The sequence below is a fragment of the Lytechinus variegatus genome, chromosome 17, assembly GCF_018143015.1.
Source record: "Lytechinus variegatus isolate NC3 chromosome 17, Lvar_3.0, whole genome shotgun sequence".
NCBI classification, from domain to species: Eukaryota; Metazoa; Echinodermata; class Echinoidea; order Temnopleuroida; family Toxopneustidae; genus Lytechinus; species Lytechinus variegatus.
Window position 1 is genome coordinate 159,859 of NC_054756.1, and position 27,783 is coordinate 187,641.

The 27,783-nt window shown below is 36.5% G+C and overlaps 2 protein-coding genes across 2 annotated transcripts; both read left to right on the forward strand.

Annotated features, from left to right (window-relative positions):
* The first annotated feature begins 1,341 nt into the window (after positions 1-1,341).
* On the forward strand, positions 1,342-9,001 carry LOC121430756 (pancreatic lipase-related protein 2-like). The gene is made up of 5 exons (XM_041628143.1): positions 1,342-1,702; positions 4,251-4,555; positions 6,692-6,923; positions 7,260-7,402; positions 8,358-9,001. The coding sequence occupies exons 1-5, from the start codon at positions 1,633-1,635 to the stop codon at positions 8,655-8,657; spliced, it is 1,050 nt and encodes a 349-aa protein (XP_041484077.1). The 5' UTR covers positions 1,342-1,632; the 3' UTR covers positions 8,658-9,001.
* A 9,182-nt stretch (positions 9,002-18,183) lies between these two features.
* LOC121431409 (pancreatic lipase-related protein 2-like) lies at positions 18,184-26,406 on the forward strand. Its single transcript, XM_041628973.1, has 5 exons — positions 18,184-18,503; positions 21,517-21,797; positions 22,941-23,181; positions 23,833-23,975; positions 25,573-26,406. The coding sequence occupies exons 1-5, from the start codon at positions 18,449-18,451 to the stop codon at positions 25,876-25,878; spliced, it is 1,026 nt and encodes a 341-aa protein (XP_041484907.1). The 5' UTR covers positions 18,184-18,448; the 3' UTR covers positions 25,879-26,406.
* The last annotated feature ends 1,377 nt before the right edge of the window (positions 26,407-27,783 follow it).

A 27,783-nucleotide genomic window follows, 5' to 3' on the forward strand; every position in this document is an offset into this window, starting at 1 on the left:
AATGAAAAAAGAATTGTCACCTTGGATGAAAAAAAAATGTCATTATAATGTTTCATAGATACAGTGTCAACATCTCTCTAATATAAGACAAATAATATATCAAATAATACGCAGGAATATGGTTTACAACTCAATTGATTAAATTTATAAAAATGGGACAAAACTTACAACTTCAATATCCAAGAAAAACAATTAAACCATACCACTGTTAATCCTCAATTTCCAGTAGACAATCAGTCATCATTTTGATGGGGCATGTGGAGTCCAAACACATAAGTGTGTATCCGAACAATTGGTGGTACGACTGCTTACAACCGCTGCGATTGTGTACAACATAATATTGTGACCAAATGATCGTAAACGATCGCGATCTTGGATGCCGTTGGAATAGAGTTTCTCTTTCGTAGCCACACCCTCTAGACTGATGCTAAACAGCATCGAGAAAGATTTATTTAATTAATCAAAATCACACATGTATGAAAATATCAGTGAAGTAATTTTTATTTTAATAACTTAAGAAAAATGAAAATGGGGACATGACATTATCAGCCCAGCTAATGAATATTCATAACCATGTTCATATAATATTGTTTAAATTAAACTTTCAAATTCAATTACTTTGTTATTTGTTATCAGAGTTTGATTAAATTTTCAGCGTCTTGCTATGTGCATTCTACCATATTTATTCAAATATAAACATTTTCAACCCGGAGTGCCCATTTCAAAATCTTAGCAAGTATTGAATTTGGATGAAATATTAGCTTTACTCTCTTAACATAAACTATTTTTCAGAATGAAGTTCGAGTTAACCTTGTCCATGATTTGCATTTTTCGAGGGTGGATTTAACCTCTTTCAGGGGTGAAAATGTCTAAACAGATGCACAATTCACTGTAGAGTGAGCTACATCCATATATTAAAATTCACTCCGAAGGGATCCGTCAGTAGCTTTTTTTTCATTTAGAGAGCTGAGTCACATTTGACTTTTTTTCGAATTTATTTACAGCTAAGGAGGCTGAGGGACATACCCCCCCCCCCCCACGCCACCAGCACCAGAGAATGAAAAGTAGGGAAAGGAAAAACAAAGGAGGAAATCGAAGAGAAAGAAAAAAATATTGGGAATAGTCGAGCCTACGGAGTTGAATAATATTAGCATTGTCTCCTCGTTCGTCGCTCACTTTCTCTTCCAGGGAAGATGTATTAAAGGAAGTAGAAGAAAAGGAAGAAGAATAAAGACAGAAAATAAACAATAAGAATAATCGAAGAATGATCGAGAGAGCGTGAAGGGGAGCGGGCTGAAACTGAAAACTAAATGATGTGAGATAATACACCATGAATAACAGTGCTGGTACAGTGTGCAAAGAAGAAGAAAATTAAGGGGATAGCATTTTTTTATGCAACAGTGCTCATTCTCAATTGACGACATGCACCTAGCTCTTAAATCCACCGAGTTTAATGATTTCAGCCTAGTATATCATGTATATTCAGGAATGAGGGAAGGATCACGATTCACTTTCGCGTTATCATGAACAGGACGAAGATTATCATACGAAATACAGTACTAAGAACTAGTGGTTTTGGCCCAAGTTTTGGTCCTTTATTCAAGGTGAGATATATGTGATGGGTTTCTCTTCATGATGGAGATTGTAACTATTATCAGGCTTTATATCACTTGGACAATCTCAACTTCTTTATGGACCTCTGGTGAGTAATGTATTCCTCTTAGATTCACATAATTAGGTTTTTCTTATGCTTAAGACATTAAAATAAATGAATTTTCCGTGGTAATTTTAACGAGAGATTTGTGTGCCTGGGATGGAACTGGAACAGTAGTGAAAATATGATTTAAAAAAAGAAAAAGTGGAAGTAGAATTGAAGAAAGAAGAGCGTAATAATGATAGATCTGGGTACCACATAGTGTTAGGGTTTATTCGAGAAAAGAAACTATATGATGCAATATTTATTAGAACATGTAGTTACCTACATTCAACTGTTAATGACAAAAATAATGATGATAATAACAATAATGCATAATAATGATTACAATAATAATGATAAAAAGATAATAATTGTAAAAACTATACATAGAACTTGAATAGCGCACTTTATAATGCTCTGGGCGCTTCAGAGCAAAACTAGATAAACGGAAAATACATCGCAAGTTCGAACAATATTGTACAAGGATAATTTTGACTTTTCAAACAGACTTATATGACTTTTTGTATGAATTCAAACCAGAAGACGTAGAACTGTTTCGAAAATGGAAAGGGGTGTCCATGTAAAAAATCACGATTCTATGTATATTATTTGTACACATATTGGACTGTATATAATCTTAACGTTTGACTGGCAACGGGTTTGATACACGGGCTGTCAGAACTTCATAGCGATAGAAGATAAATCACTATTACTCATGTTACCTTCAGGCTCATACCAGCACAAAATGAATGCATCATTATGTTTCTCTACTCCAGTAGGTACTGCCCAGTTTTCCCGGAAGTTTGTTAGCATTCCTTTTTGTCTTTCGTACTTTATCCATTGCCTAAGAGGTACTCCGAGTTTTAATTATATGATTTGAATATTGTGAAATAAGACTCCCACAACTGGACGAAGTATAACAAAGTTATGACATTTCCAATATTACATTTGTAAGTGAAATACTTTAATTCACATCCTTTATGTATGACTATACATTGGGCGAGATGGTGATGTCATATCCTTACTTCTTGTTTTTTTATTATGTTCCTATCGATAAGAACAGAGCCCGGTCCAGGGAGGATTAGTCTATTAATTGTTAGGCTGGGAGTGCTGAGCATTGTCACAGCATCCCAAGATAATCCTCCGTAGCGCAGGTCCATGTACAATGGGGAAAAAGACAACTGATCGACTATGTAACATAATCATTGGTGAAACATATTCCGTGACAATTAAAGGAGAATGAAACCATTGGAACAATATAGCATGTGTGAAAACAGAAAAATCAAAGAAACAGATCAACAAAAGTTTGAGAAAAATCGGACAAATAATGAGAAAGTTATGAGCATTTGAATATTGCGATCACTATTGCTATGGAGATAGCAAATTGGCAATGCGACAAAGATGTGTGATGTCACTTGTGAACAACTCTCCCCATTACTTTAGTATATATTTCACTTGAATTGCCTCTTTTATCACATCTATCCCTAGATCATGTGTTCTTTCTACATGAGGGCATGTAATGCATATTTTTTAAGAATACATCATGGATAAAGAGTTTGTATCATCATAAGAAAAAGCAAAAAGAGACATTTGAGGGTATTTTATTGTCCACTAAATAATAATAATAATAATGGGTATTTAGAGGCGCTAAAAACAAAAAGTACCATAGCGCGTACAAAAGTATGAAACATTTAATATTTGCAATGATTACTATACAATATTCAAGATAAAAAGGAAAAATATTAATTATTGAGGAAAAAGGTATGTCTTAAGGGATGATTTGAAGCCAAGAACACTGGAAACATTTCTTATTGAAAGAGGGATAGCATTCCAAGTCTTGGCAGCTGCTACGGCAAACCGTTTTTCGGCAGAGGAGAGTTTTGACAAGGGAATGCAAAGTCTGCATGTGTCAGTGATTGAACGAAGATTACGAGAGGGTGTGTATAATTTGATGGTATTATTAAGATATTCAGGTGCTAATTGATTTAGAGTTTTGTATACGTATAAACAGACTTTAAACTGAATGCGTTGGAATAGAGGTAACCAGTGGAGTTCCTTAAGTAGGGGTAAGGGAAAGTTGTTCATCAGTGACATCACACATCCTTGTCGCATTGCCAATGGGAGGATCTCCATAGCATTCGTGATTGCAATATTCAAATGCTCATAACTTTTTCATTATTTGTCCGATTTTTCTCAAACTTTCTTTATTCCTATTCTTTGATTTTTCTGTTTCTACACAAGCCTATTTTGTTCCAAAGGTTTCATTCCCCTTTAAGGGGGGACTGAACCCACCTATTGTACGTATTCGCTCAAGACAGACCTACAACTGTTTCCACACAATTTAAAAAGTTTTCAATTCAATACCTTTATTATTTGCGATCAGATTTTCATGAAATGTAATATAAATACAATATGGATTTGCGCTCGATGCCATATTCAACTTTCCATCAAATAGAGAAGGATTGTCGGTATACGATCAGATAAAAATAATGTATTCAAAATCAGAAATCATGAGGAATGCTTATCGTATTTCTTTTTTTTATCAAAATCACAGTTGAAGAATACTTAGACAAGATAGTGTGCTACGACGGTCTAGGCTGTTTTCCCACGAGTTTTCTCAGCTGGCATCACCGGCAGCCATCAACACCAGTCGAGATCAACACGACATTTACCCTCTTCACTCCAGAAACGATAGAAACGACTGGGGAGAGTCTAACAATCGAGAAGAGTCGACAAAAATGGCTGAATAGTTCTTCGTTTGATTCTATGAGAAATACTAAGATGTATATCCATGGTTTCCAGGATAATAGATTCAACAAATATTCGATGAAGATGCAGAATATTCTTCTTAATACTTTGGTAAGACAGAAGATTTTCAGAGCCCCGAAACACAAAATTTTGAACACGATCAAAGTATGACATGGCTCAATCAAGATTAGATTTTCATGCACAGTGAAGAACATCCTGCATGCCCCTCCCATTCGGCGAAGGACATCCCTGCCCCTCACACTCATAAGACTATTCACAACTGTTTTTTTTTTTGCTGTGAATAGGAATAGAGAACAATATAGCCTAAATCAAAGTTCCCCATGCCGAGAAATCCTCCCTTTTGGTCATTTTGGTTAGACCCCCCCCCCCAAAAAAAAAGGTGAGTTCCAGGTTTAGAACGCCGCGGCCTTATATAGTCTGTTAAGCTAAAAACTTGTTTATAAGTCGTTCGGATCAGATTCTCCCTAGCCATTAACCCGTCTCTGTGGTCTAGGCGGTCTAGGCCTTATATGGTCCCTTTTTGACAAGTTTGGGGAAGCCGAAATAAAATGTCTCTGCAGTGAATTGAACCTGTGCCCCAAGTTTAAACACCGGTGTCCTTACCAATATACCACATAGAGGAGTTAAGTAGCTAGGGGAAACCCCTGTCTGGCCCTTGTCATAGATGAGTCTTGAAGAAAAAAAATGAATGATGAAAATACAGTACATGTTTCAGGACAGATTACGCAATTTAAGAAAACGCGGCAATTTGTACAACAGCTTTGGTAAGTCTTTTATTTGAATATGTTGCGAAGGATGTCTAGATACATGTGGATAAGATATTCAAGCGATTATCTGTGTGTTGCTTTAATCCAAGAATCGAGGCAAGTTAAACAGCGCCCCTTTTGACCAAACAGTTCTGTATGATGTCAGTGAGATCGTGATTCGTGACCAGGGGCGTCGATCCATTTTTCAGATTGGGGGGGCAAAATCATGAATCAATTTTCCAAAGGCGCTCGATCACACAAACACACACATATGCCTATATATATGTGTACATATATATATGTATACACACACACACACGCACACACACACACACACACATATATATATATATATATACATATCTCACCAGCAGATTAATGCGAGCGCGAAGCGCGAGCTGAAAATTTTGATATTTCGATCTGAAAAAAAAATGAGTTTAATGGGCGTTTTTAATAAAGAACAAGATATATATATCCAACAAAAGATTATTGCAAATCGAAGTGGGAGTTCTTTTAAAGTTTAGAACTGAAAACGGGACCATATTCACCTATTTAATCATGGAAAGTATGGGTTTTTGTTACAAAAATGATGCGAGCGCGAAGCGCGAGCTGAAATTTTCTGATATTCCAATCTGAAAAGTGGACATTTTGAGCACGATTTTAGACAAAGAACGAGTTGTGTATCTCAATCTCACTTGCTGATTTCTGTGTAACATTACAATCTTATTTTATTTTTAGCACATGCGGAATTATTGGGGGGGCAAAATGATATGTTTGCCCCCCCAATATTTTCATTGGTGGGGCGATCGCCCCCCCTGCCCCCCCATGATCGACGCCTCTGTTCGTGACCATATCACTGATCAGTGGACCATTATGGTAGAGAGTTTTGTGATTGGGTGAATATCCAATCACCGAATAAGTTTTGGTCAAGGGATTTGAAAAAAGCTTAATCTACGGTGACTTCTGTTTTCCTTAAGATAGACATGAAAAGCATACAAATAGCTATTCCTAGATACACTCTAAAAATGAAGTGCTAATTCAGCTCTTAAAGAGCGTGTATAGTGACTGCACTTCGGAGTGCTGTTTTGTCTAGTTCAAATTTGAACGAGGAAAATCAGCACTCCGAAGTGCAGTCACTATACACGCTCTTTAAGAGCTGAATTAGCACTTCATTTTTTAGAGTGCTATTCGACGAAAAGTCACATGAAATTTAATGTGCTTCTTTCGTGTTTTACACCCATATAAAAGATTTGTATCACCCCCTCCCAATCCATTTGATTCACTATATCATCATGTTAATAAAGATGATTCAAAAATTGTAGAAGGCCTTCCACGAAATCAGAACACATTAACATTTTCCAAAGTCCTATTGTGGATGCATACCTTGTTGTTTTGTTTCGGTTTTCTCATGTCATATTTATTAATCAATATCCTTTTTTTTTGGTTTTATTATTCATTAATGTGATTTCATAATTTTCAGAACGTGAACGTGATCATGGTTGATTGGAGTAAGGCAGCTGATAACATAGACTACGATCAGGCCAGAGCTGATACCCGCGTGGTTGGTGTCCAGGTAGCAAGGATAATCAAACGACTCATTGATGAGACCGGTGTTTCCTATGAGAGCTTTCATCTTATAGGACATAGTCTTGGTGCCCACACTGCTGGCTACGCTGGGGAAGCTCTGTCTGGAAATGTTGGAAGGATCACAGGTACTAACTAAAAAGAAAGACAGGGGATAGAAGACTCCAATTACATGAAATCGCTTTTATCACCAAGTTTATCAAAATGTGGGATGCAGGTGAGGGTAGCAACACTGTCCTCTGGGTTCGTTGGTTTATCAAAAATAGGATGCGGGTGGGACAAGACAGCCTAAATTAATAATATTTTTGTTTTCTCAATAAATGAGTTCTACGACCCAGATCTCTCATTTTAATACCCTTTGCCCCCCCCCCTCACCCAGGAGTCGCCCCGACATAGTGATTCTTCGGAAGTGTCTGTACATTAATTTTGTTCTATTTTTTTCTCAAATATTCTAATATGATTAGGTCTGGACCCGGCTGGTCCTGAGTTTGGTGGATCTTTAACCAGTGCTGAGTGCAGACTAGACCCAACAGATGCCATGTTTGTTGATGTTATTCACACTGATGGTGAAATAATCGTCGCAGGGGGCTTTGGTCTAATGGATGAGGTATACTTTAATGCATATCTACAAGTTTTTATTTGGGCAAAGTATGAGATGAAATGATGCTTGCTCTCAGATAATATTCTTGCGAATAACAACCCGGTTCTTCTACACTTGTTTTAGGAGAAAATTTGATACATTTTCCGAAGTATTTTCTTTTATTGTGTAAAAGTTGCTATAATAGCATTTAGGTATGTTCGAGAGCATCGTCACTGCAACATTTTTGTCTCAGATTGTCAGATCTGACTTCTTTCCTAGATATTGATTGGCTGAAAAGCACAGTTACCATGGTAACAGTCATATAAATCGGGATATGTCAGATAAAACGTCAAACAAACTTCGATCATAAACCGATCCCCTGACACTGGGCAATTAAGTTTGCCAATCATTTGGGTATTCTGTATCTGCCATAATCATGAGGAATATAGTTATGAAACTTTTGCCATCATTTTCTCGACACTTGTGTCCTCCTTGAAAGACGTTCGTGTTGCCCGGAAATCAAAACCATATTCAGAAGATAGGAACAATGCTAATTTATGAAGGACGCAAATGTCGAGAAAAAAAATTACAAAGTTGAGCAATCGCATGTTATGCTGCATTTAAAGTTCGCCGAACTTGCTGCGGGGGAGGGGGTTGAAAGTGTCATCAATCGATCCATTTTCTTTTAGCCTGGCAGAGTAATAAAATGTTTAATCATTATTTTTTTTCTCTTTTTCTAAGATTTTACACTTAAACAATAAACTGGCGAATGACAACGCTCCGTCCAAGTTTGCCGAATTCCCAAAGTTTACCGTCGATTTCTTTTGATATTCGTCCGCCCTCTCCCAAAAAGTGAAAGATGGAATGTGTTGATATCCAGAAACATCTGTTTCTTTGAGTAGCTACATGTTAGTTCAAATAGATGCCCATATTATTATCATAATTTCTTAATGGACGCTGTCTATTTTATAATATCTTGCAGCTTGGGCATCAGGACTTCTATCCAAACGGTGGTGAATCTCAACCTGGCTGTATTATTAATCCTGTTTGTGATCATATGCGTGCCCTTGATCTCTTCTTCGAATCCATCACCAACTCGCCCACAACGAAATTCACCTCAATGAGAACAGCTATTGATTGGCATCGCATGGAAGAAGGCGACTACTTGCAATGCAACCAAACAGTTTCGTGTCCCCCTATGGGTTACTGGGCCGAAAAAAGAAAGGGTGAAGGCGTCTATTACCTTGAGACGAAGGAATCTCCACCGTACAGTCTAAGCTAATGATTATGTCTAATCGATAGACAGGTTTATATAGCAATATTAGGACAATTATTTTTTTTAACAATACAAAAAATATGCAAATCTTGAAGGCGAGAAGAAGTTTGTGTAAATAAGAACCTTCATCATCGATATACATAACAGAGACATTCAGATGAACATGCCTGAGGTTCTATTTAATTTAGGACTGAAATGGGTTTTTTTTTTCGAGAGCAAACCCGTTAGTATTTCTTCTAAGGAATAGTTACGAATTTTATATAAAACAAGTCATTTTGGCTACATTTTGTCACACCTACCAGAAACGGTGGGTATGCCTATGAAGAATAATAAACGTAATGCACCCCCCCCCCCCAAAAAAAAATAAATAAAATAAAAATTGGGTGCTTTTGCACACCCGTTTCCCAGGGCATGGTAGTCGAATCGGTGACACGACATTTTCCCGGCGACAATTGCCCCTGGCTTTAATTATTTCGTCTAAGATATAGGGTTAGTGTTGCAATAGGGTTTTATATTAGGTTTAGGATAGGGTGTAATCTTGAAATCTGGGTTGAAATCCGGCGTCGAAGTTGGCATTCCATTAATATGTGGCATTTACAGCGGATCAATTGTCGCCGGAGCAAATGTCATGGCAACACGGGGCAGTCATTAATCCACGTACATCGCCCAACTTACGATCCGGTCAGCCATCTATACGAGCTATACCCATAATAAGCAAACTAAATAAGGTTATACCGCACAGGAATGGCAGCCTATCAATACTGCTCTCTGATTGGCTGAAAGTTTGTTTACGGCACAGCGAGCTCTGTGATTACATGAAGTCATATTGTTACGACTGTTCTTCCGGTTTATCCTTCTCCAAGCTCAGTAGTTTAGACTTATATATCTATCATATTATAGTTAGGCTCGTAAACTGACAATATTATGACGTCATAATGTCTCTCTCCACATACTTTCATTCGGTGGAAGTGTGCAGGTACCGACATTTGGTTCTTGAAAAGTACAAAATACAGAATCAAAAGTAGTGAGATTGTGTTATCTCATGTGGTTAATTTACATATTTATGAGACTTTGAAGTTCATATAATAGTCTTCACTCTTTACATGGTATAATCGTTGAACTTTCAAACCTGAGTATATTCTTGTATGCTAGTCCTGCATGGAAGTGTGACGAGGCATTCGATATAAATGATTGCCTTTAAAAAAAATGGGCTATGAAGGTCCCATTTCATGTTGTAAAAACGAAAAATTTCTCCCCAATAGTTAAGTGTTTAAAATGTAAAAAAATGAATGAATATATACAGTGTCTTGCATTTAGACCAACTTAATAAATTAAAATATCATATCTGAAATATCATATTTCAATCACAAATGTGTCTTAATCAGTTAATTTCCATTTACGTAATATTAGTAGAATTAGAAAGTTTGTTAATAAAGATTCTTGTCATGCAGCTTTAAGATCACTAGTCCTATCACGTTTAGATTATTGTAACTCACTTGGCTCTCTTCAACTCCTTCAAAATAAAGCAGCAAAGCTGAAACACTGTAAATCAAAGTATGACCATGTCTCTCCTCTTATGAATGATCTCCATTGGCTGCATGTTAATTATCGTATCAAACATAAAGGCCTTAACTCTAATTTATGAATGTGTGAACAATCAAGCCCCAACCTTGACCTTCTCTTCGCACACACATCCAAATACAACACACGCTCGGCCACTAGTAATGATAGAGCCTTCTCTATCGTTGCCCCTAAAACATGGAACTCCTTGCCGCCTTCACTAAAGACTTCCCCCAACACTTTCCTCATTTAACAAATGTCTAAAAACTTACCTATTTTCTAATTTTTCTATACGGTTTCATAATAATGTTCATAATTTTGTAGTTATTATTCTTATGTTTCATACTCCCTATTTGTGTTCTGTTATTATTTCGTTCTTTAATGCGCTTTGTATCTGATGAAAAGGCGCTATATAAATGAAGTGTATTATTATATCTTTAAAGTGTGTGCAAGAATTCGATTATCTTTCTTCTTCATTTGTGTATTTTATCCCTTTGAAAATTTTAATGATAGAATGATAAATGATATCATGGATATAGTCTGTGCAAATTACTTTAATCGGTAAGACTAATGAATAAAGGAGCTTTTTTCTTGTTCTGGACCTCTTAGTCTTCGACTTTTGAATAATCATTCGGGAACACGAAAGACGAAATTAATTTACAAGCCAAAAGACTGGCAACCTCAACCCAGCTTTATTCCCCGAACTGCCCCTTTAGCCTGATGTGGTATCTCACCATTCGTTATTTTTTTAGATTTGTGTTCACTAAAAAAGTGTATTTTATTAATATAGGCCGATTGACATAATTAGGAAGCAAATAAGAAATAAATTAATAAGAGAGAGGGGAGAGAGAGATAAATTACGTGTATTACTCAATAAGAGAACGGATTTCGTCATTCTAAGCATTCGACCCTCCATCCCCCCCCCCCTCCCCAACTACCCTCCGCCGACCGAAATGCCATTGACCTCATTGACATCCACTATTTCGATCTTAACTAATTGGGTCCTTTATATCCGTAGTATTAAGTCTAATTTGCGCGAAGAGAGCACAGCTGTTATATTGATTAGCATTATCAGGATGCCAAAATATTGTGCTGCTAAAGTATATTCCCTTATAAACCACTAACAAAGTTTAAATTTAAGGGCTTACATTACAAAATATATACAAAATATCTACATAATTATGTACATAGTGACAGTCTGATGAACTCGGGATGAACTCAAATTTGAAGTTGGATGGGATTGTTCAGACTCAACAAATCAAAACTAATTATGCCTTCGTCACACCAGGAAACCGACTCCAAGCCGTCAGACATGGTCAATCTTGGTCCCGTCTTACAATGAGTTACGATTGATCCTCAACTGTCATGACTGTACGGAATTATTCCATCAATGTCATATTATCATGATTATTTTCTGCACAAAGTTTGCGCAATGTCCTTTGAAAACAAAAAGAAGCGTACCAATCTGTCAAGAAATAGTGAATGTACGAAAATATAATTATTTTAGATGCTGACGTTGTTGGCTTTCTATAGTTGTGGTTGATACTCTTTGTAAGACCAAGGAGCTCCTGTTTGAAGCTGGTAAGACTGGGCCTTGGAGTCGGATGTGACTACTTGACTGACACTTGATAATCAATAATCATAGCTTCGTAGTGGTTCGAACAACAATACAATATTAATACCTCAGTTTATACCACAGTCACTTAAACGACAATACACATCCTACATTGTCTTTTAGGGTAATCGAAAAGATAACGAATGAGAAATTAGAATTCCTTCGCATATGTTTTGTTTAATATCAATATGTAAATACAACCGCCATAAATTTATTTTAAAAGTCAGAACAAGTTAAGTTTAACCTCGAGGTATCATATCTCCTCCTCTACTCACATACAGGTGGGGGGATTAGGGGACTCTTGCCCCCCTCCCCCCACCCCCCACCTCCCTTCCCCCCCAAAAAAAAAAAAAGAAATCACGTTAAAAAAAGAAAAAAAGTGTGAAATGTGATTTTCTGAAACTATGTTAAAGTCTATCACAAAATTGGAATTTTGTCAAAAAACTGTCAAAACTTTTGCTCTCTCGTTTCGCTCGCTCTCAACTTTTTATCAATTTTACGCGATACGTGCACATCGAACCCCTGAAAATGTTTTGCTCAATACGCTACTGCCCTCATTTCCCCTTCTCCATGCTGAGTTTACTATGAAATATGATATGAATCGAATCGACTCGCTTGATATATGCATATCTCTTGTTTTATGTTTGTTTATGTAAATTACCGTACTGTATTTATAGTACGGGAGCCAGGAGGGGTCAGCATAGCTGAAAAGATAGATAATTTTCATGTTAATGAAGCTATTCCCCATATCACACAATGCAATGAATGGGGCGTCTGCCGTGTCCTAAGTGGTGGGTGTGGCCGTAGGGGCCCTGCAAAGAGGGCCCAAAATTGAGCTAGCTCAGCTGGAAAGGTAACCACCTGAAAACAACAGGAAAATATTCGGCATAGTTCACTTGTACATAAATGACACTTAACTGACACTTTAAGTGGTGGGGCGGCCCCGGCAGACGCCCCCAATGGGGGCACCAAATCGAGCTAGATCAGCTGAAAAGGCAACCACTTGAAACCAACAGGAAAATGTTCGGCATAGTTCACTTGTACATGAATGACACTCAACTGACACTTTAAGTGGTGGGGCGGCCCCGGCAGACGCCCCTAAAACCCCACCCCTCCCAAATTTTGCTAGATCAGCTGGCAAGGTAGCCACCTGAAACCAACAGGAAAATGTTCGGCATAGTTAACTTGTACATGAATGACACTCAACTGACACTTTAAGTGGTGGGCGCCCCGGCAGACGCCCCTAAAATACTGAACCCCCCCCCATATTGAGCTCGATCAGCTGGCAAGGTAACCAACTGAAATCAACAGGAAAATATTTTGAATAGTTCACATGTGCATGAATGACACTTAACTGACACTTTAAGTAGTCGGGCACCCCCCTCCCCCCCGCGGATGACCCCAATTAAGCAATATGCTTATGATGACAATCCTTCTCCTGCATATTGTAAATGTTATCTAATTTGGTATGAGATCAGTTTTGTTTGTAATGATAAATTTAGTACAATTAGTTATGATTCATGCCAAAAAAGTTGTCAATATACTATGTTTGTTATGTTATGGAAAATGTATTATGTAACTGCAGAAGTAAACAATAAATCAAAATCAAATTAATTTGGTTCCCCCAAATTGGGCTAGAACAGCTGGAATAAAATCCTTACTTTTCATATCCTTTTATTTTTGTTCTTAGCTGTAGAACCCTTCAGTCTGTGTGCTAGTGATATGCGGGTGGGGTCCGGTGCCGGAACCCTTGTTACCTCTTTATACATGTATAAAGCCATTTTAAACCTTATAGAAAAAATCCAGGTATACACATTACTTCAACGCAGTTGCGTAATAAATCAAATATTTTGAGGTGGCACATATAGCAAATGCGGGAAATTGTTGCCAATGGCCAATTGAAATGAAATTCTAATTATGCGATAGTTTTTTTTTTACATTATATATCATAATTATTTATTATATATCATAATTATTTAATTTTTCCCCAATTAATTTCCTGTCCTTGTCATCTTTATTTTCTTCCCCCGAGGCTGTGGAACCAAGCCCTTACACCATATACGCCAGTGCTTCAACATAAAGCTTAATGCAGGAGGTTACAGATGAGGAGCCTCTGTTTGCATGAGGTCTGGGGCAAAGTCTCGGTAGCTTTTGAGATTTCGAGTAGACATTAAAGGGATGGTCCGGGCTGAAAGTATTTAGAGCTTAATAAATAGAGTAGAATTCACTAAGCAAAATGCCGAAATTTTCATCAAAATCGGAAAAGAAATTACAAAGTATTGAATTTTAAAATTTAGTGATATTTTGTAAAAACAGTCGTCATGAATATTCATTAGTGGGCTGATGATGTCACATCTCCAATTGTTCTTTTGTATTTTACTATATGAAATTAGGTTTATTCAATTTTTTCCTCCAAGAACTAAAAAAATTGGATTTACAACTGATTTAATGCATCGGATATTTATTGCTGCAACTTATTTCATTATAAGGGAGACATATTATTCACACAAGGAAATAATTTAAAAATATGATTTTATGTCATAACATAAGAAAACGGATAGTGGGGATGTGACATCATCAGCTCGCCTAATGAATATTCATGACGACTGTTTTCACAAAATATTGCTAAAGTTTAAACTTCAATAACTTTATTATTTGTTTTCTGATTTTGATGAAATTTTCGGTGTTTTGCTCAGTGAATTCTATTCTAAGTATTGAGATATAAATATTTTCAGCCCGGACCTCTCTTGCCTGCATAAAACTTTACTTAATAGGTAGGGATATATTATGTGTCGAGACCTTGGCCTAGGACTTTGTTTGATCAGGGCTCTGTAACACAAAGATAAGCAATTAATCGGTAATATGAAAGAACAATTCTGATTGGTTCCTATCAGTCTAGGGAGCAAATACGCATGCGACGCTGATCTTGATAGGCCATTTCATTTAGCGATTAATCGCTAACCTTTGTGTTACGGAGCCCTGGTTGTGACCATTACTGCATTAAATTGATGAAGTTTATAGTAGACTTCATACACAATAATATCACTTTTTTATATGGCATATATTTTTCTTCCCGTTCTTTGTTTTTAATCCTCCGCAGACCGGTCCTGGTTTTAAGTTCTCTTTTTTTTTCCTCGTCTCTTTTCTTCATTTTCAAATTTAGCTTTTGGCTCATTCAATTTTACCTTCGTTTCCGCTTATTTTGGCCTCTTTCTTTCTGTTCAATTTTGTCATTTATTTGACTTTTTTACCAAACATGGTCAGCCTAGTAGTATTTCACAATGATTTATTTTTCTCATGAGTTTTTCATTCCTTTTCCCGATTTCCTTTCGTTTTCCCTTTTTTATGTTCTTGCTTTTCCCGTATTTAAGCGTTCAGAAAATTAAATATGTTCCTACTGTTTATTAATGCAGGGCAATATGTTTTATCAGAAAAATTAAAATGTTTGACTTCTTACTTCTTCAAAGTCATGTTAAATTTATGCTTTATTCCCATTCATTTTTGTTTGCATTGAAGCAATCGACACATGTCTTTGGAGGTGTGAATGTTATTTTTTATTTATTTTTTTTTTTGGTTTTCTCTTATGTTCCGTTTCTCTTTTTCCATTCGTAATCTCTTTCTCATTTTTCCTCTTCCCATTCCCTTCCTTTTCCTAGTCCTCTTTTAACTATCATATTTTTTAAAAATTTAACTATCATATTTTTTAAAAATTCATACTCAATCATTGAATTATTAAGTTATGATACAATGTATACGTATTTATTCATTTTTCATAAAACATTTGAGCAAGTAGCATAGGTGTCCTCGTATTTGATAGTGGAGATGAGTACATGATGGGAAACATGGCATGGATAAAACGAAATTGAAAAAAAAAGTATAACATCAGATTCATTCTTAATCTACTACCCCCAGCTCCTCTACAGTTGAATATATTCTAATTGGTTTCATGTTAATAAACTTTCCAGCTGATCTAGCTCAATCTCAGGGGAGGGGTCGGGATTTGGGGGCATCTCCCGGGCTCCCCACCACTCAAAATGTCATTTGATCCGTGTTGAAAATATTTACATAAATAAAAATAATTCAGAGCACAATGCTGAAAATTTCAATGAAATAAGATTTAAGTTTAGCAAAATTTGTAAAAATAGTTACATGCACACTAATCATATAGGTGGGCTGATGATATCACGTCCCCACTTTCCTTATTCTTATGTTATTACATGACACATGTATGTCTCCTTTATAATGAAATGAGTTGCAGCAATGAATATAAGATGCCTTAATCAGTCGTCAATCCAACTTTTTTCAGTTCTTGTTAGAAAAAAATAAACCTAATTTTATATAAGATAAAAAAGAACAAGTGGGGATATGAATCATTGATTTACTCATTTAACATTCATGAACACATGCCTAAAACTGTTTCACCGGATTGCAAATCTTTAATATTTGATTTGATTTGACTTTATTTTACATATTTCACAAGTACAAACAAAATTTGAAAACAATATCAGAAAACTTATGAGAATACAAATCAGACAAGGCATAACAATAAATTCAAATTAAAGAGAATAGCGATTTGGAATTAAAGACAAATAAAAGGAGTGAAATATGAGGGAACCTGCATAAAAAAGCAAGGCTTGTTAAGTCTGCAGGATCCAGAAAAAAATTCGGTCTTAATGAGGAGAGGACAGGTAAGAAATTGATTATAACAAATTAATGCCAAAATGTGACGAATGTGTAAGGAATACAAAAAAGTAATAAAATAAATATTAGTAAAAAAGAGTCCGCCACTCTTTCACTATTTTTCAGCCAGAGCGTATTAACAAAGTACATGAATATAAAAGTTTACAAAGGGAAATTATAAGAATTGATAAGCATCGCTTTCAGTTTACGTTTGAATATATTAAGTGAGGCACTCTGTACCAAATTATGGGGAAGATAGTTCCAAAACCTGGGCCCTTCAAATGCGATTGTTCTTTGAGCAAGGAGAGTGCGAGTACGCGGAAGGTGATAGGAGTCACTTAGCCGGGTGGGATATGTGTGGATTAGATTGTTCCTTTGAAACATAGAAACAAATGTATCAGGCAATTTAACTTGTTGCAAATTAACATTGTTTATAATTACATGGTCCGGCAAAGAATTCAAAGAGTTACTGAAAAGCATAAAATTTGTTTTGTTTACATTGAGTGACAACTTATTTGCTTGAATCCATGTCTGAACAGACCGCAATTCCCTATTCAAAATAGTAAGTAGTAAATTAGGGTTACGGTGTGACAAAAAAAGGTTCGAGTCATCCGCGAAAAGAATAAATGATAGGTCATTTGATGAATTATTAAAATCATTTATATACAACAAGAAAAGCAGTGGGTCTAGGAGTGATCCTTGCGGTACACCGCAAGAAATAGTTTTCATTTGAGATTTATGGCCTTCTATTGAAACAAATTGTTTTCTGTTAGTTAGGTAACTCGTGAACCATTCCAAGGCCTTTCCACGCACACCATAATGTGATAACTTGTAAAGCAAAATATCATGATTAATCGTGTCAAAGGCCTTAGAAAGGTCCAGGAATACACCAACTGTGTGCAGAGAATTATCAATAGCATTTGCCACTTTGTGAATAAAAGAAAGTAAGGCGTGTACAGTGGAATGTTTTTTTCTAAAACCGAATTGGGAATCGCATAATATATGATTATCAGATAAGAAATTTATCAAACGAGAATATATTAATCTTTCAAGAATTTTAGACAGGGAAGTAAGGAGTGAAATTGGACGATAGTTGCTGACAATCCGTTTATCGCCTTTTTTAAACACTGGAACAACCTTGGCTACTTTCATATTTTGAGGAACCACACCAGTTACCAAAGATTGGTTGAATATAAAAGTCAAGGGAGTTAAAATTTCATTAATGACATTCGTTGTTATTCCTTGTCAGATTTTTGTCAAATTTTCAATATTTTGTTTGCTTGATTTTTCTTTATCAATGAATCATATTATTTTCAGCCTGGAGCATGTCATTCATGTAACACTGAACTATGTTAAACATTTTCCTGGTAGTTTCATGAGGGTAACTTAGCTTGCCAGCTGATCTAGCTCAACATTGAGGGGGTTCAGGACTTTGGGGGATCTGCTGGGGGTGCCGACCACTTAATTAGTTTATGATTCACTGTATTAAAAATGATAATTATTTATAATAATAATATGGATGTGTAGAGCTAGGCGCTAAAAACAAAAAGTACTATAGTGCGTGTTATAATATTGTGCCCCTCCCCTCCCCCTCAAATCCGCCACTGATTAGTTGAGACCAGATGCGGTGGCTATAAAAAAAAATTGCCCTTTTTTATTCGTCATCAATAACTCGGCTTCATGCAGCTATAGGAGAGGCTCTCCAATTTACCGCTATGGTTCGATCGAGGGCCTTGACGTAATCCGATTCGCCTTTTGAATGACTCAATCTTCAGTAGCATTATGTCGACTGTGATGAGTGACAGAGGAAGTCTATTGACAGACACAAAATATTATTAGCACAGCTAGACCGATTAATGAACAACAATTTGTCATTCTGACATCTCACATGTCTTTAACTAAGCCTACTAAATACAAGTGAACTGTGCTTCATACTGCCAATATGAGACAAGTGTCGTGGATTTTCGTGCTGGTTTTGTCATCATGCATTAGCTTTGGTAAGATACTTCAATTTTATAAAATAATACTGATTTTACAATTATGTAATTCATGGCTGTGATAATGCGCGGGTCATTTTCTCTATACACGATAAGTAGTTGCGAAAGTGGTCATTTGACAGGTTTCCATTACAACATTGTTAGTGAAAACTTTCGTTAACCGGATATACTAGCCATCAGCATGATCGAGAATGGATCATTAACATGATTAATGTCACCGCCACTACTGCTCCAGTTACACGAAACCGAGATCGATCAAAGCTGAATACATTATTATAAATGACATCAGTGGTTAGTATAGGGAGTCCCTTGCTTTGATATGACTATAGCGTTAGTCAGTTAGCCGAAGGGGGATCTTCTCCCCCCCCCCTCCAAAAGAAAAAAATCAACATCCATCGAAAAATAAAGAGAGAAGGGTGAAATATGATCCAAATATGTCAACGTCTATCACAAAATTTGATTTTTTTTATAAACATGTGGAATTTTTAGCTCGCTCGCTTCGATCGCTTGTACCTTTTCAAACATTTTGCCCTATATGCCATATCTTGGCCCCTCAAATTTTTTGTCTCATTACGCCACTCGCATTGATTTTAGTGAATGTTTGATTGTTTAAGATTCTGACTGGTGAAATACATGGCTTGTTAATAAAAAGCTTGCAATATCATACAGTCACGCTAATGAAACCGACCCCAGCCCTACCACTATCATATTACATTATTTTCAATGACATATCATCAGTCGGTTCGGAAGCGGTTTCATTGGTCTGACTTTACCTGCAGCGAGCATGAGATTTTTCTAGTTTCCCTATCATGCCTATGATCTGGTAATAAGTATATGCCTTGTCGATCTAAATGGAATGTTCGATTTTAAACGCAAATGGCTATTAGTCTATCAGTTCTCAAATCCTCATTGCGCAGATAAAAATTTTGCGGGGTAAAATTTATTTTAGACGCAGGCCTAATCTCACTAGGTTCTAACTTCTGATTTTAGCATTAGTATCTATAGTAGCCTACATAATTTTCCTATTGACTGTAGGAAAAAAAGGGAAAGAAAATGAATCACTGCATTCAGATAGCCTATCACATTTATTGATTTCATTTTGGTTGCAAAATATACGTTAAAAGTAATAATTCTCATTATACATCCAACAAACCCTTTCCAAGGGCGGATCAAGCATTTTTCTAAAAGGGGGGGGGGGCACATTCTCCCGATGAAAATTCAGCAAGCAAAAAAGGGGTCCTCACTTTCAAAAGCTGACAAACTCTGTTTAAGAACCAGCATAATTACATTAAAAATTTGATAATGGCTCTTAAAAGGGGGGCACGGGCAGGAAGTGCACCCCCCCCCCGCCCTGGATCCGCCACTGACCTCTCCTTTCCCCAACCAACAGTCAAATGTGACACCCCCCCCCCCCCCGCTCCTCCTGCCTTAATATTGTCAGTAAAAAATATTTTGATTATATTCGCAAACGAAACCAAAAATAAAGGTTTGTAAATATAAAGTCTTTCCTATCGCATTGTCTTGGTTATTCAACAGTTCAATAGGCGTTACGAGAAAGTAGATTCCGGTTTGTTTTGGGAGTCCCGTTGGTCCATTAAAACCATGGACCTATTACGAATGATTGACGGAAAATATCCGGAGATTGAGCCCGTGCTTTTAATATTGTTATATTTGTTATTGCAACTTGAACTACGTCGAGGTCAATACCGACCGTTCGATATTCTATTTTGTACTGCGAAAACATCTGGCCCGCCCCCCCCCCCCCTTGACATTTGAGAGCCATAACTAATATTTATTAGGGGAATCTGTTGTGCATTATTATACGCAAGAGAGGGCCTTTTTTTGCTTGTTAATTTTTTCCTGGTATAAATCACCATTATTTAGCAGTGAAGACCTTTTTTTGGGGTGAAGGGGCTTGTTATTTTTTCTGTACAAAATGCCCCCCCCCCATGAATCATGGGTCCGCCCGTAGTATAAAATTTTATCATGTTTATACAATTATTATATGTGTCTTCGATTGATATTTTGCTGTGGCATCCAGTACTGATTTGAATTCTTGTATGTCAAGCGCGTATATTAATTTGCGATCAACCTCAAATTGTGATTGATATTAGAATGATTTTACAGTTACTTCAATGACTACCAAGACGCAATCATGATTTATATTTATTCTATTGTCTCATCTCTTTAAAAAATAATAGCTGCAAACACAGTTCGCCGCAGTTTTTTAATAAACAGAAGGCCTATATTCCATCTGATCTAGATTGATTGAACAGGGAATCTTAATCTAAAAAATAATACAAAGCAAAACAAATACAGACAAAATATAAGCAAAACAGGACGACTAAACATAATAAAAATGAAATAAAAGCAAACAAAAACAACACGAAAAAGTCAAAATAAAACAATGAGTTAATCAAGAATTCAAAAGCAAGCAATGAATATTTTAACAGTAAGAAGAAGGATAAAAAGTAAGAGCGAGTTTATTGTCTGCTTCATGGTTCCAAACGTTCTATGTGGGAAAAGGAAGGTCTTGACGATTTGAATCTGATAACTAAGCATGAAACGAACACCTTTGCAATGTGTAAAGGACTACTACGAAAGAAAAAAAAAACCTGCAAAGAATTGCCTCTAATTGCATCATTCATAACATCAGGATATGCTTCACGAGGCCTCTTACGATCAATTTTCAATTACCAATCATTGTAAACTACTGAGATTCTCTCGTAAAATTGGTTGCAAGCAATTAATGCTATCAGTTGAAAATCAGTGGAAAGGGGTTAATGTTTCAAGTAATATTCGGCTCCCTACTGAGACAAGAGGGTCACGAGTATATACTTCTTATTCTTTTTTAAAGTGGATGGCGTGGGGTCTTTCATGTCTATGTTCTTCAACAGCTAGCAAAGGAGTGAAAATAGTAGGTAATCAGGTCAAGGAAAAATAATATTAAATTGTTACACCCGATAACTGTTAAATGTATTTTATTAATGAATATGTTCCATTTTCTCTATAGCTTTTTGTAAAGTATGCTACGGTGATCTGGGTTGTTTTAACCGTGTATATTTTACCTGTCATCATCGTCACCCTGAATCACCGGCAAAGATCGGGACGACATTCAAACTCTTTACCCGCTCGACGACCAGCGACGTAGGAGAATCGATAGAGAGGTCGTCTTCAACGATTTCGACGTCGACATTCGATGCGAGGAGGAGAACGAAGATACTAATACATGGTTGGAAGGGGAGTATGAAGGGATACAGGTGGATTCGTATGAAAGACGCTCTGTTATTAAGGGTAGGTCGAGAGCGCGTTGGTGACAAATCGCCTTGTTGGTTATTTTTACTGAATCCGGGGGGGGGGGGCCACTTCCATTCACGAGTGGATACCATGCGCGACCATGGGGTCTCGAAAAGCACCCTAAACACGTAATTTCCATATTCTGAAAATTATTATGAACCCCTTAACAAGTACTGGCGTGTGAAACCCTACCCTTAACAAGTATTGGAAACAAAAGAAAACTCTTGGCAAATATTCCTTGAAATTAACCCCTAAACAAGTACAGGAATGTTTTATTGTTACGGGTCCTTCGGTCTTCGGCTTTACCTTATTTGGTTTAGTACGACCCCACCTTCTACACCTCGCGCAAATTGGACTCTAAACACGAAGTGTTGGGGCAAAAAGGACATCCTTTATAAAACATTTTAATTTTGTTTTATCATCCCCGCAAATTCGACCCTAAACACGTAATTTTCCTAGCGAAATAGATACCCCTTTTTCATTATTTTTGTGTTTTTGACACCCTTTACACGTTACGTACGTAACGTGCCCTTTCGTGAAAAAGACATCCTTTTTACGTGTTTTTTTTTTGGTCGCGTATGGTATCCACTCGTCAATGTAAGTGCCCCCCCCCCCCGGGCACTGAATATACTACGATGATATCAGTAGCTTATAACAAGACAGCCGTGCAACTTGACAAAATTTTCATTGCTCCCATGATGAGTTGTAAACAGAGCTCCATTGGATTCCAGATATTTTCTCTTTTCGATACTTCTTTTTCAAAAGACAGACATGAATATAAGCCTACAAAATGTTTTGTCCTAATAGTAGTTTATTGCAATCAAGCAAAAAATACACGTTTAAAGCATGGTCACATGCACAAATTTTACAAGGGTGTGGGGCAGAAACCAGTGAATATTAGCATAACGTTTGAGAACATAATAAGCGAGGAATCAAAGCGACCGAACTGATCACGATGGAGGTATAAAGCTAAAAAGAAAGACTGCAAAAAGGTGTTCAATTGTTTGCGTTAATGTGCAATTAAAAATAAGATTAGCAAATGTATGCCTTGATCGTTTGTATAGAGCCGTCTTATGGGTAGAATGTTTGACAAATTCACCCTTTATAAAACTATGACCATTACTTTATATTTGTTTTCAGGAAGACGTCAATGTGATCATGGTTGACTGGTCGTTGGGTGCCAGGAGACGGTATCCGACATCGAGGGCCAACTCCCGCGTTGTCGGCCGCGTGGTCGCCAAACTAATCGAAGCTCTCATTGTACACGGCGGGGCGTTCTATGCCGATATACACATTATCGGTCACAGTCTTGGTGCCCATATTGGGGGCTATGCAGGAGCAACTACCATGACTACGTCTAAAAGAATTGGACGAATATCAGGTAGAGACAATTTACCTGATTCATTCTTTCAAATCGAGACCATTCAGTTGTTGCTAAGCCAAAGTGCAGTTGAACCATATCAGAAGGAAAAAAGTGTAAAACTTGAAGTATGTATAAAGAATATGTTTCGGTATTATTTTTGAAACGCAAAACCCACATGCTTAAAATGTTGGGCAACATACTGGACACTGTGTTGGTAAAATGTATATTATTCTGTTTAATTATTCTCAAATTGAGCAAATTTATTACCCAATCATTAGTTTATATCACCGAATTTGGGCAGATTTTGTGTGTGTAGACAGTATGTTGCCCAGGGTTGCGTTAAAAGTTAGGCATTTTTTGCTGAACTATTTTAAGAGAGTAAGAAGATTATTATTCTCGTAATTTGGTAACCATGGTGACTGACCCCGTACCGGAAACAAGGTTCATGAAATTAGACAGTGTTAGATCCCTGTCAAGTTGCTTTTATCAGCAAGGTATATAGGCCTTTAAGTCGTTAAGTACCGTGGTTATTCAAATAGAAGTAAAAGTCATAAGTCCCCTGGTTGCTTAAATAATCAGTTCTCTATCAGCAATTGAGTTCAACCAACCAATGGACGAAACACCCCGCCTTTCCCTTTGTGTCTTTTCTCTTTCCCCTCCACTCTTCAGGTTTGGATCCTGCTGGTCCAGGATTTGGCGGGAAGCGAGTGAGGAACTTTTGTCGTCTGGACAAATCAGATGCAAGATTTGTTGACGTCATACACACAGACGGTGAATTGATCGCAATGGGAGGTCTTGGGCTAATGGATGAGGTGATTGCACTTTTCTCAAATTTCTAGGAGGGAGAACAATTTTTAATCACATTGATTTTGGCAATTATCAATGAAAAGGGGTAAAGAAATAAGGGGTTGAAATTAAAATTTCAGGGGCAACAATCCTGTATTGTTGTAGATGGTCATGGATATGCCTATACACCAACATGCCTCAAGCAAAACCGAATGTCCTTGAGCGTCAGTGACTTTCATTATATACTTTTGGTTTTCGTAAATTTCTTGAGCATTTAGTCTGACATCGGCCTCATCTCCATTTCATACGGCCAGGCGCGGTTTAAGGGGTGTCTCTGGGGACAGAAACCCCACGAAAATCGCTCAAGCCCCCCCCTAAAAAAAATCGACCACAAAAAAATGCAATAGTGATTAATGCAGTATTCTATTTCTGTTGTCAAGTGCTCTACAATCAAAAGTTATGTAGTGATTAATGCAGTATTCTATTTATGTTGTCAAGTGCTCTACAATCAAAAGTTTTTACTACTCAAAGTCGAAAAATTTCTCGCTCGGTCGCTAACCGCTCCCTCGTAAAATAGCATCTAAAGATACTCTCTTGAAGCGCGAGTATAACAAGTTTATGACCTCCTGCAATCCTCCTTATATACTACCCACCACGAATATAATGCCATAAAACTGGTTTTATCTCTAAACATATCCGGGTTGTGTCAATAGCGCTCCGAACTTTTCTCATTCTTTAGGATATGTATTTTTGTTTGAATGGCTCTGTCGCTATATACTACCCGATTGAGGCTAAACTAGTAAAATATATATTTTAGAGTCAGGAATGTCACTCCATGTTTTGGGTGGCGACAGGAGTAAAGACAATTTCCCAATTTTTCGACTTGCTCTGCGAACAAAATTATAACAGAATTTTGCACGCGAGGCGCACCCAAAGATTTACAATTTTAAATCTTTAATGGTATTTCTATGTCAAGTTTGATCGGTTCATATTTTATAAAGTGCTCCACATGCAATTTTGATAATAAACGCCTGGAGAGACAAGCAACATAAACCCATTTCCTGATAACCAGTCCTACCCACTCAATACCCTCATCTACATACACCCATCAGGCCATGAAGCATTTTAAAATGTGATTTTTTTTTCGCTCGGTCTCTACACTCCCTCTCATTATATAAGAAATAGTTTTAAACGGGGGAGGGGGTACTGCTTGGTCAGCGTAAGGATACCCAAAATATGCCATTTTCATTGTATTAGAATAATTTTCAAGCCTCTAGAAGCCCCCCCCCAAAAAAAAAAAAAAAAAAAAACTACGCCTTCATACGGACTGTTAACTGTCTTGACAAAGACCTCATTTTATATTGAACAAAACTTGTATAAAATAAGAATATTAATATGAATTTAATATTGGGTGATTTTGGTCAGGGGCAGTACTGGTTATAATGGCAGACAAATAAGTAAAATCATTTTTTTTTAAAGAATACGATATAAGGTTATATCTCCCTTTTCAAACAAACAAAATAAAATCTTCCTTCCTTTTCCTCCCACTTATCATGGCCCCTGCCCCCATCTAGCCCCACTTGACATTTTTTTTCTGTTATTTTCTCTCTCTCTCTTCCACAGCTTGGTCATCAGGATTTTTACCCTAACGGAGGAACAGACATGCCTAACTGTTATTTCAGCATTCTCTGTGATCACATGAAAGCAATAGATTACTATACAGAGAGTATCTCCAACACGACCTCATGTAGGTTCAGACCAACCACCTGGGCGCCAAAATGGGATGACTATAAAAAAGATAGGAGAACTCGCGACTGCAGTGATTCAGACATGTATTGTCCTGATATGGGGTACACCGCCAGTCCAGATAATGTTGAGGGCGTATTTTATCTGAAAACAAATAAGTATTCGCCTTTTTGTCGAGGGTGATTATGCTGTAACGTCGTGAAACTACTAATTATTTACAATATGAAGTGCATTGATAATTTCTTTGTAAGACTTGTTTAACTTTTTACTGGCAGGGCCCTGGGAACAATTTTTTTAGTGAAGGTGCTGAAGTAATTTTTAAGAGCAAAAAGAGAAAAAAGGCGATGAAACAGAGATGAAATTGGTCCCGATCTGCAAAGCAACAAAATAAAAAGAAAAGAAAAGGTTTCGATACGCAAATGAAGGTCGTTTTTGTTACATTTTTTACACATCTTCTAGAATCCTGGGGGTGCTGCCTATGGAGAATAATACACTCTGCACACCAAGGTAACTCTCAGTACCCCCAGGGCCATGTGTAAAGGGTAGCGCTAGAACTTTATAAACAACCTTAAAATGATTTCTGTATGTTAATGTGGAGATATCAAAGGACAAGTCCTCCCGATAAAGATGTTGATGTGAACCAATAGAAAAAAATCAAACAAGCGTAACGCTGAAAAATCATCAAAATCGGATGTAAAATAAGAAAGCTATGACATTTTAAAGTTTCGCTTATTTTTCACAAAACGGTTATATGCACAACTCAATGACAAGCAAATGAGAGAGACGATGATGTTCCTCACTCACTACTTCTTTTGTTTCTCATTGGAAAGAATATTTCAATTTTTACAGATTGACAATAAGGACCAACTTGACTGAACCATAAAATGTTAAAGGGGAAGTTCACCCTGAAGATTTTGTTATAAAAATAGCAGAAAAAATAGTAAAAAATATTGGTGAAGGTTTGAGGAAAATCCGTTAAAGAGTAAGAAAGTTATTAGAGTTCAAAATTTTGGATTTGTGACGTCATAAACGAGCAGCTGCCCCATGTGTTATATAATATAAAATGTATGAATTTCAAATTTTGTATGGTTCCTGATGACTTAATTTTGTTTTCTTTTCATGATCGGGTGTGAAATGATTTGTCTATTGATATACAAAAGTTACAGTGAAAACCATTTTCAATTTTCTGAGAAAATGACATTTCATTGATTTTTTACCATTCGCTCTGTAGGAATGCTGCTCGCATATGACGTCACAAATCAAATAATTGAAATTCTAATAACTTTTTAATTATTTGATGAATTTTTCTCAAACATTCGGCAATATTTTTTATTATTTTTTCTGCTATTTTTACAATAAACTTTTTGTCAGGGTGAACTTCCCCTTTAAGGCGATGTTAATTTCACGTGTTTATAGGGAGGAATGGAACTTTGTTTCAAGGACAATCAGTGGAAAATGGGAATAAAATAATGAAATACAAAAGAAATAGTGAGTGGGTGATGTCATCATTCCCCTCGGTCATTTGCATACCGAACAGGATGTGCATATAACTGTTTTGTGAAATTAAGTGAAACTTAAAAATGTCATAACTTTCTGATGAAATTTTCAGTGTTATACTTGTTGGATTTTTCTATTTTTATGCAGTCAATTTTTGTTGGAGTGGTTTGTCCTTTAACTTATTTGTAATCGATCGCAAATCCAAATTTGCAATTAAATAATTATAATCCACTGAGGAGTACAATTTACTCGCTGTTAATTCATGATTTGCAATGCCTTCACGGAGCCGAAATTAAATGTGAAATACAAGTAAAAACGATTCCTAAAATTGTAATTGTGATGCATGCATTATGAAAATGAGTCATTTAAATCATACTTTAAAATTGAATGAGAGAATTTCATCAAATTGTCTTTTACATTATTAGAAATAGAAGACAATATTTTACTCTGTCACAAAATTATCAATTAATGAATATAAAAAGCAAAAAAAAGGAAATAAGTATAATCATTGATAATAGGTTATATGTTTTGAAAAATACAAATATTTAATTTCATTTCGTTTGCTTGAAATGAGAACCATAATTGTGTTAA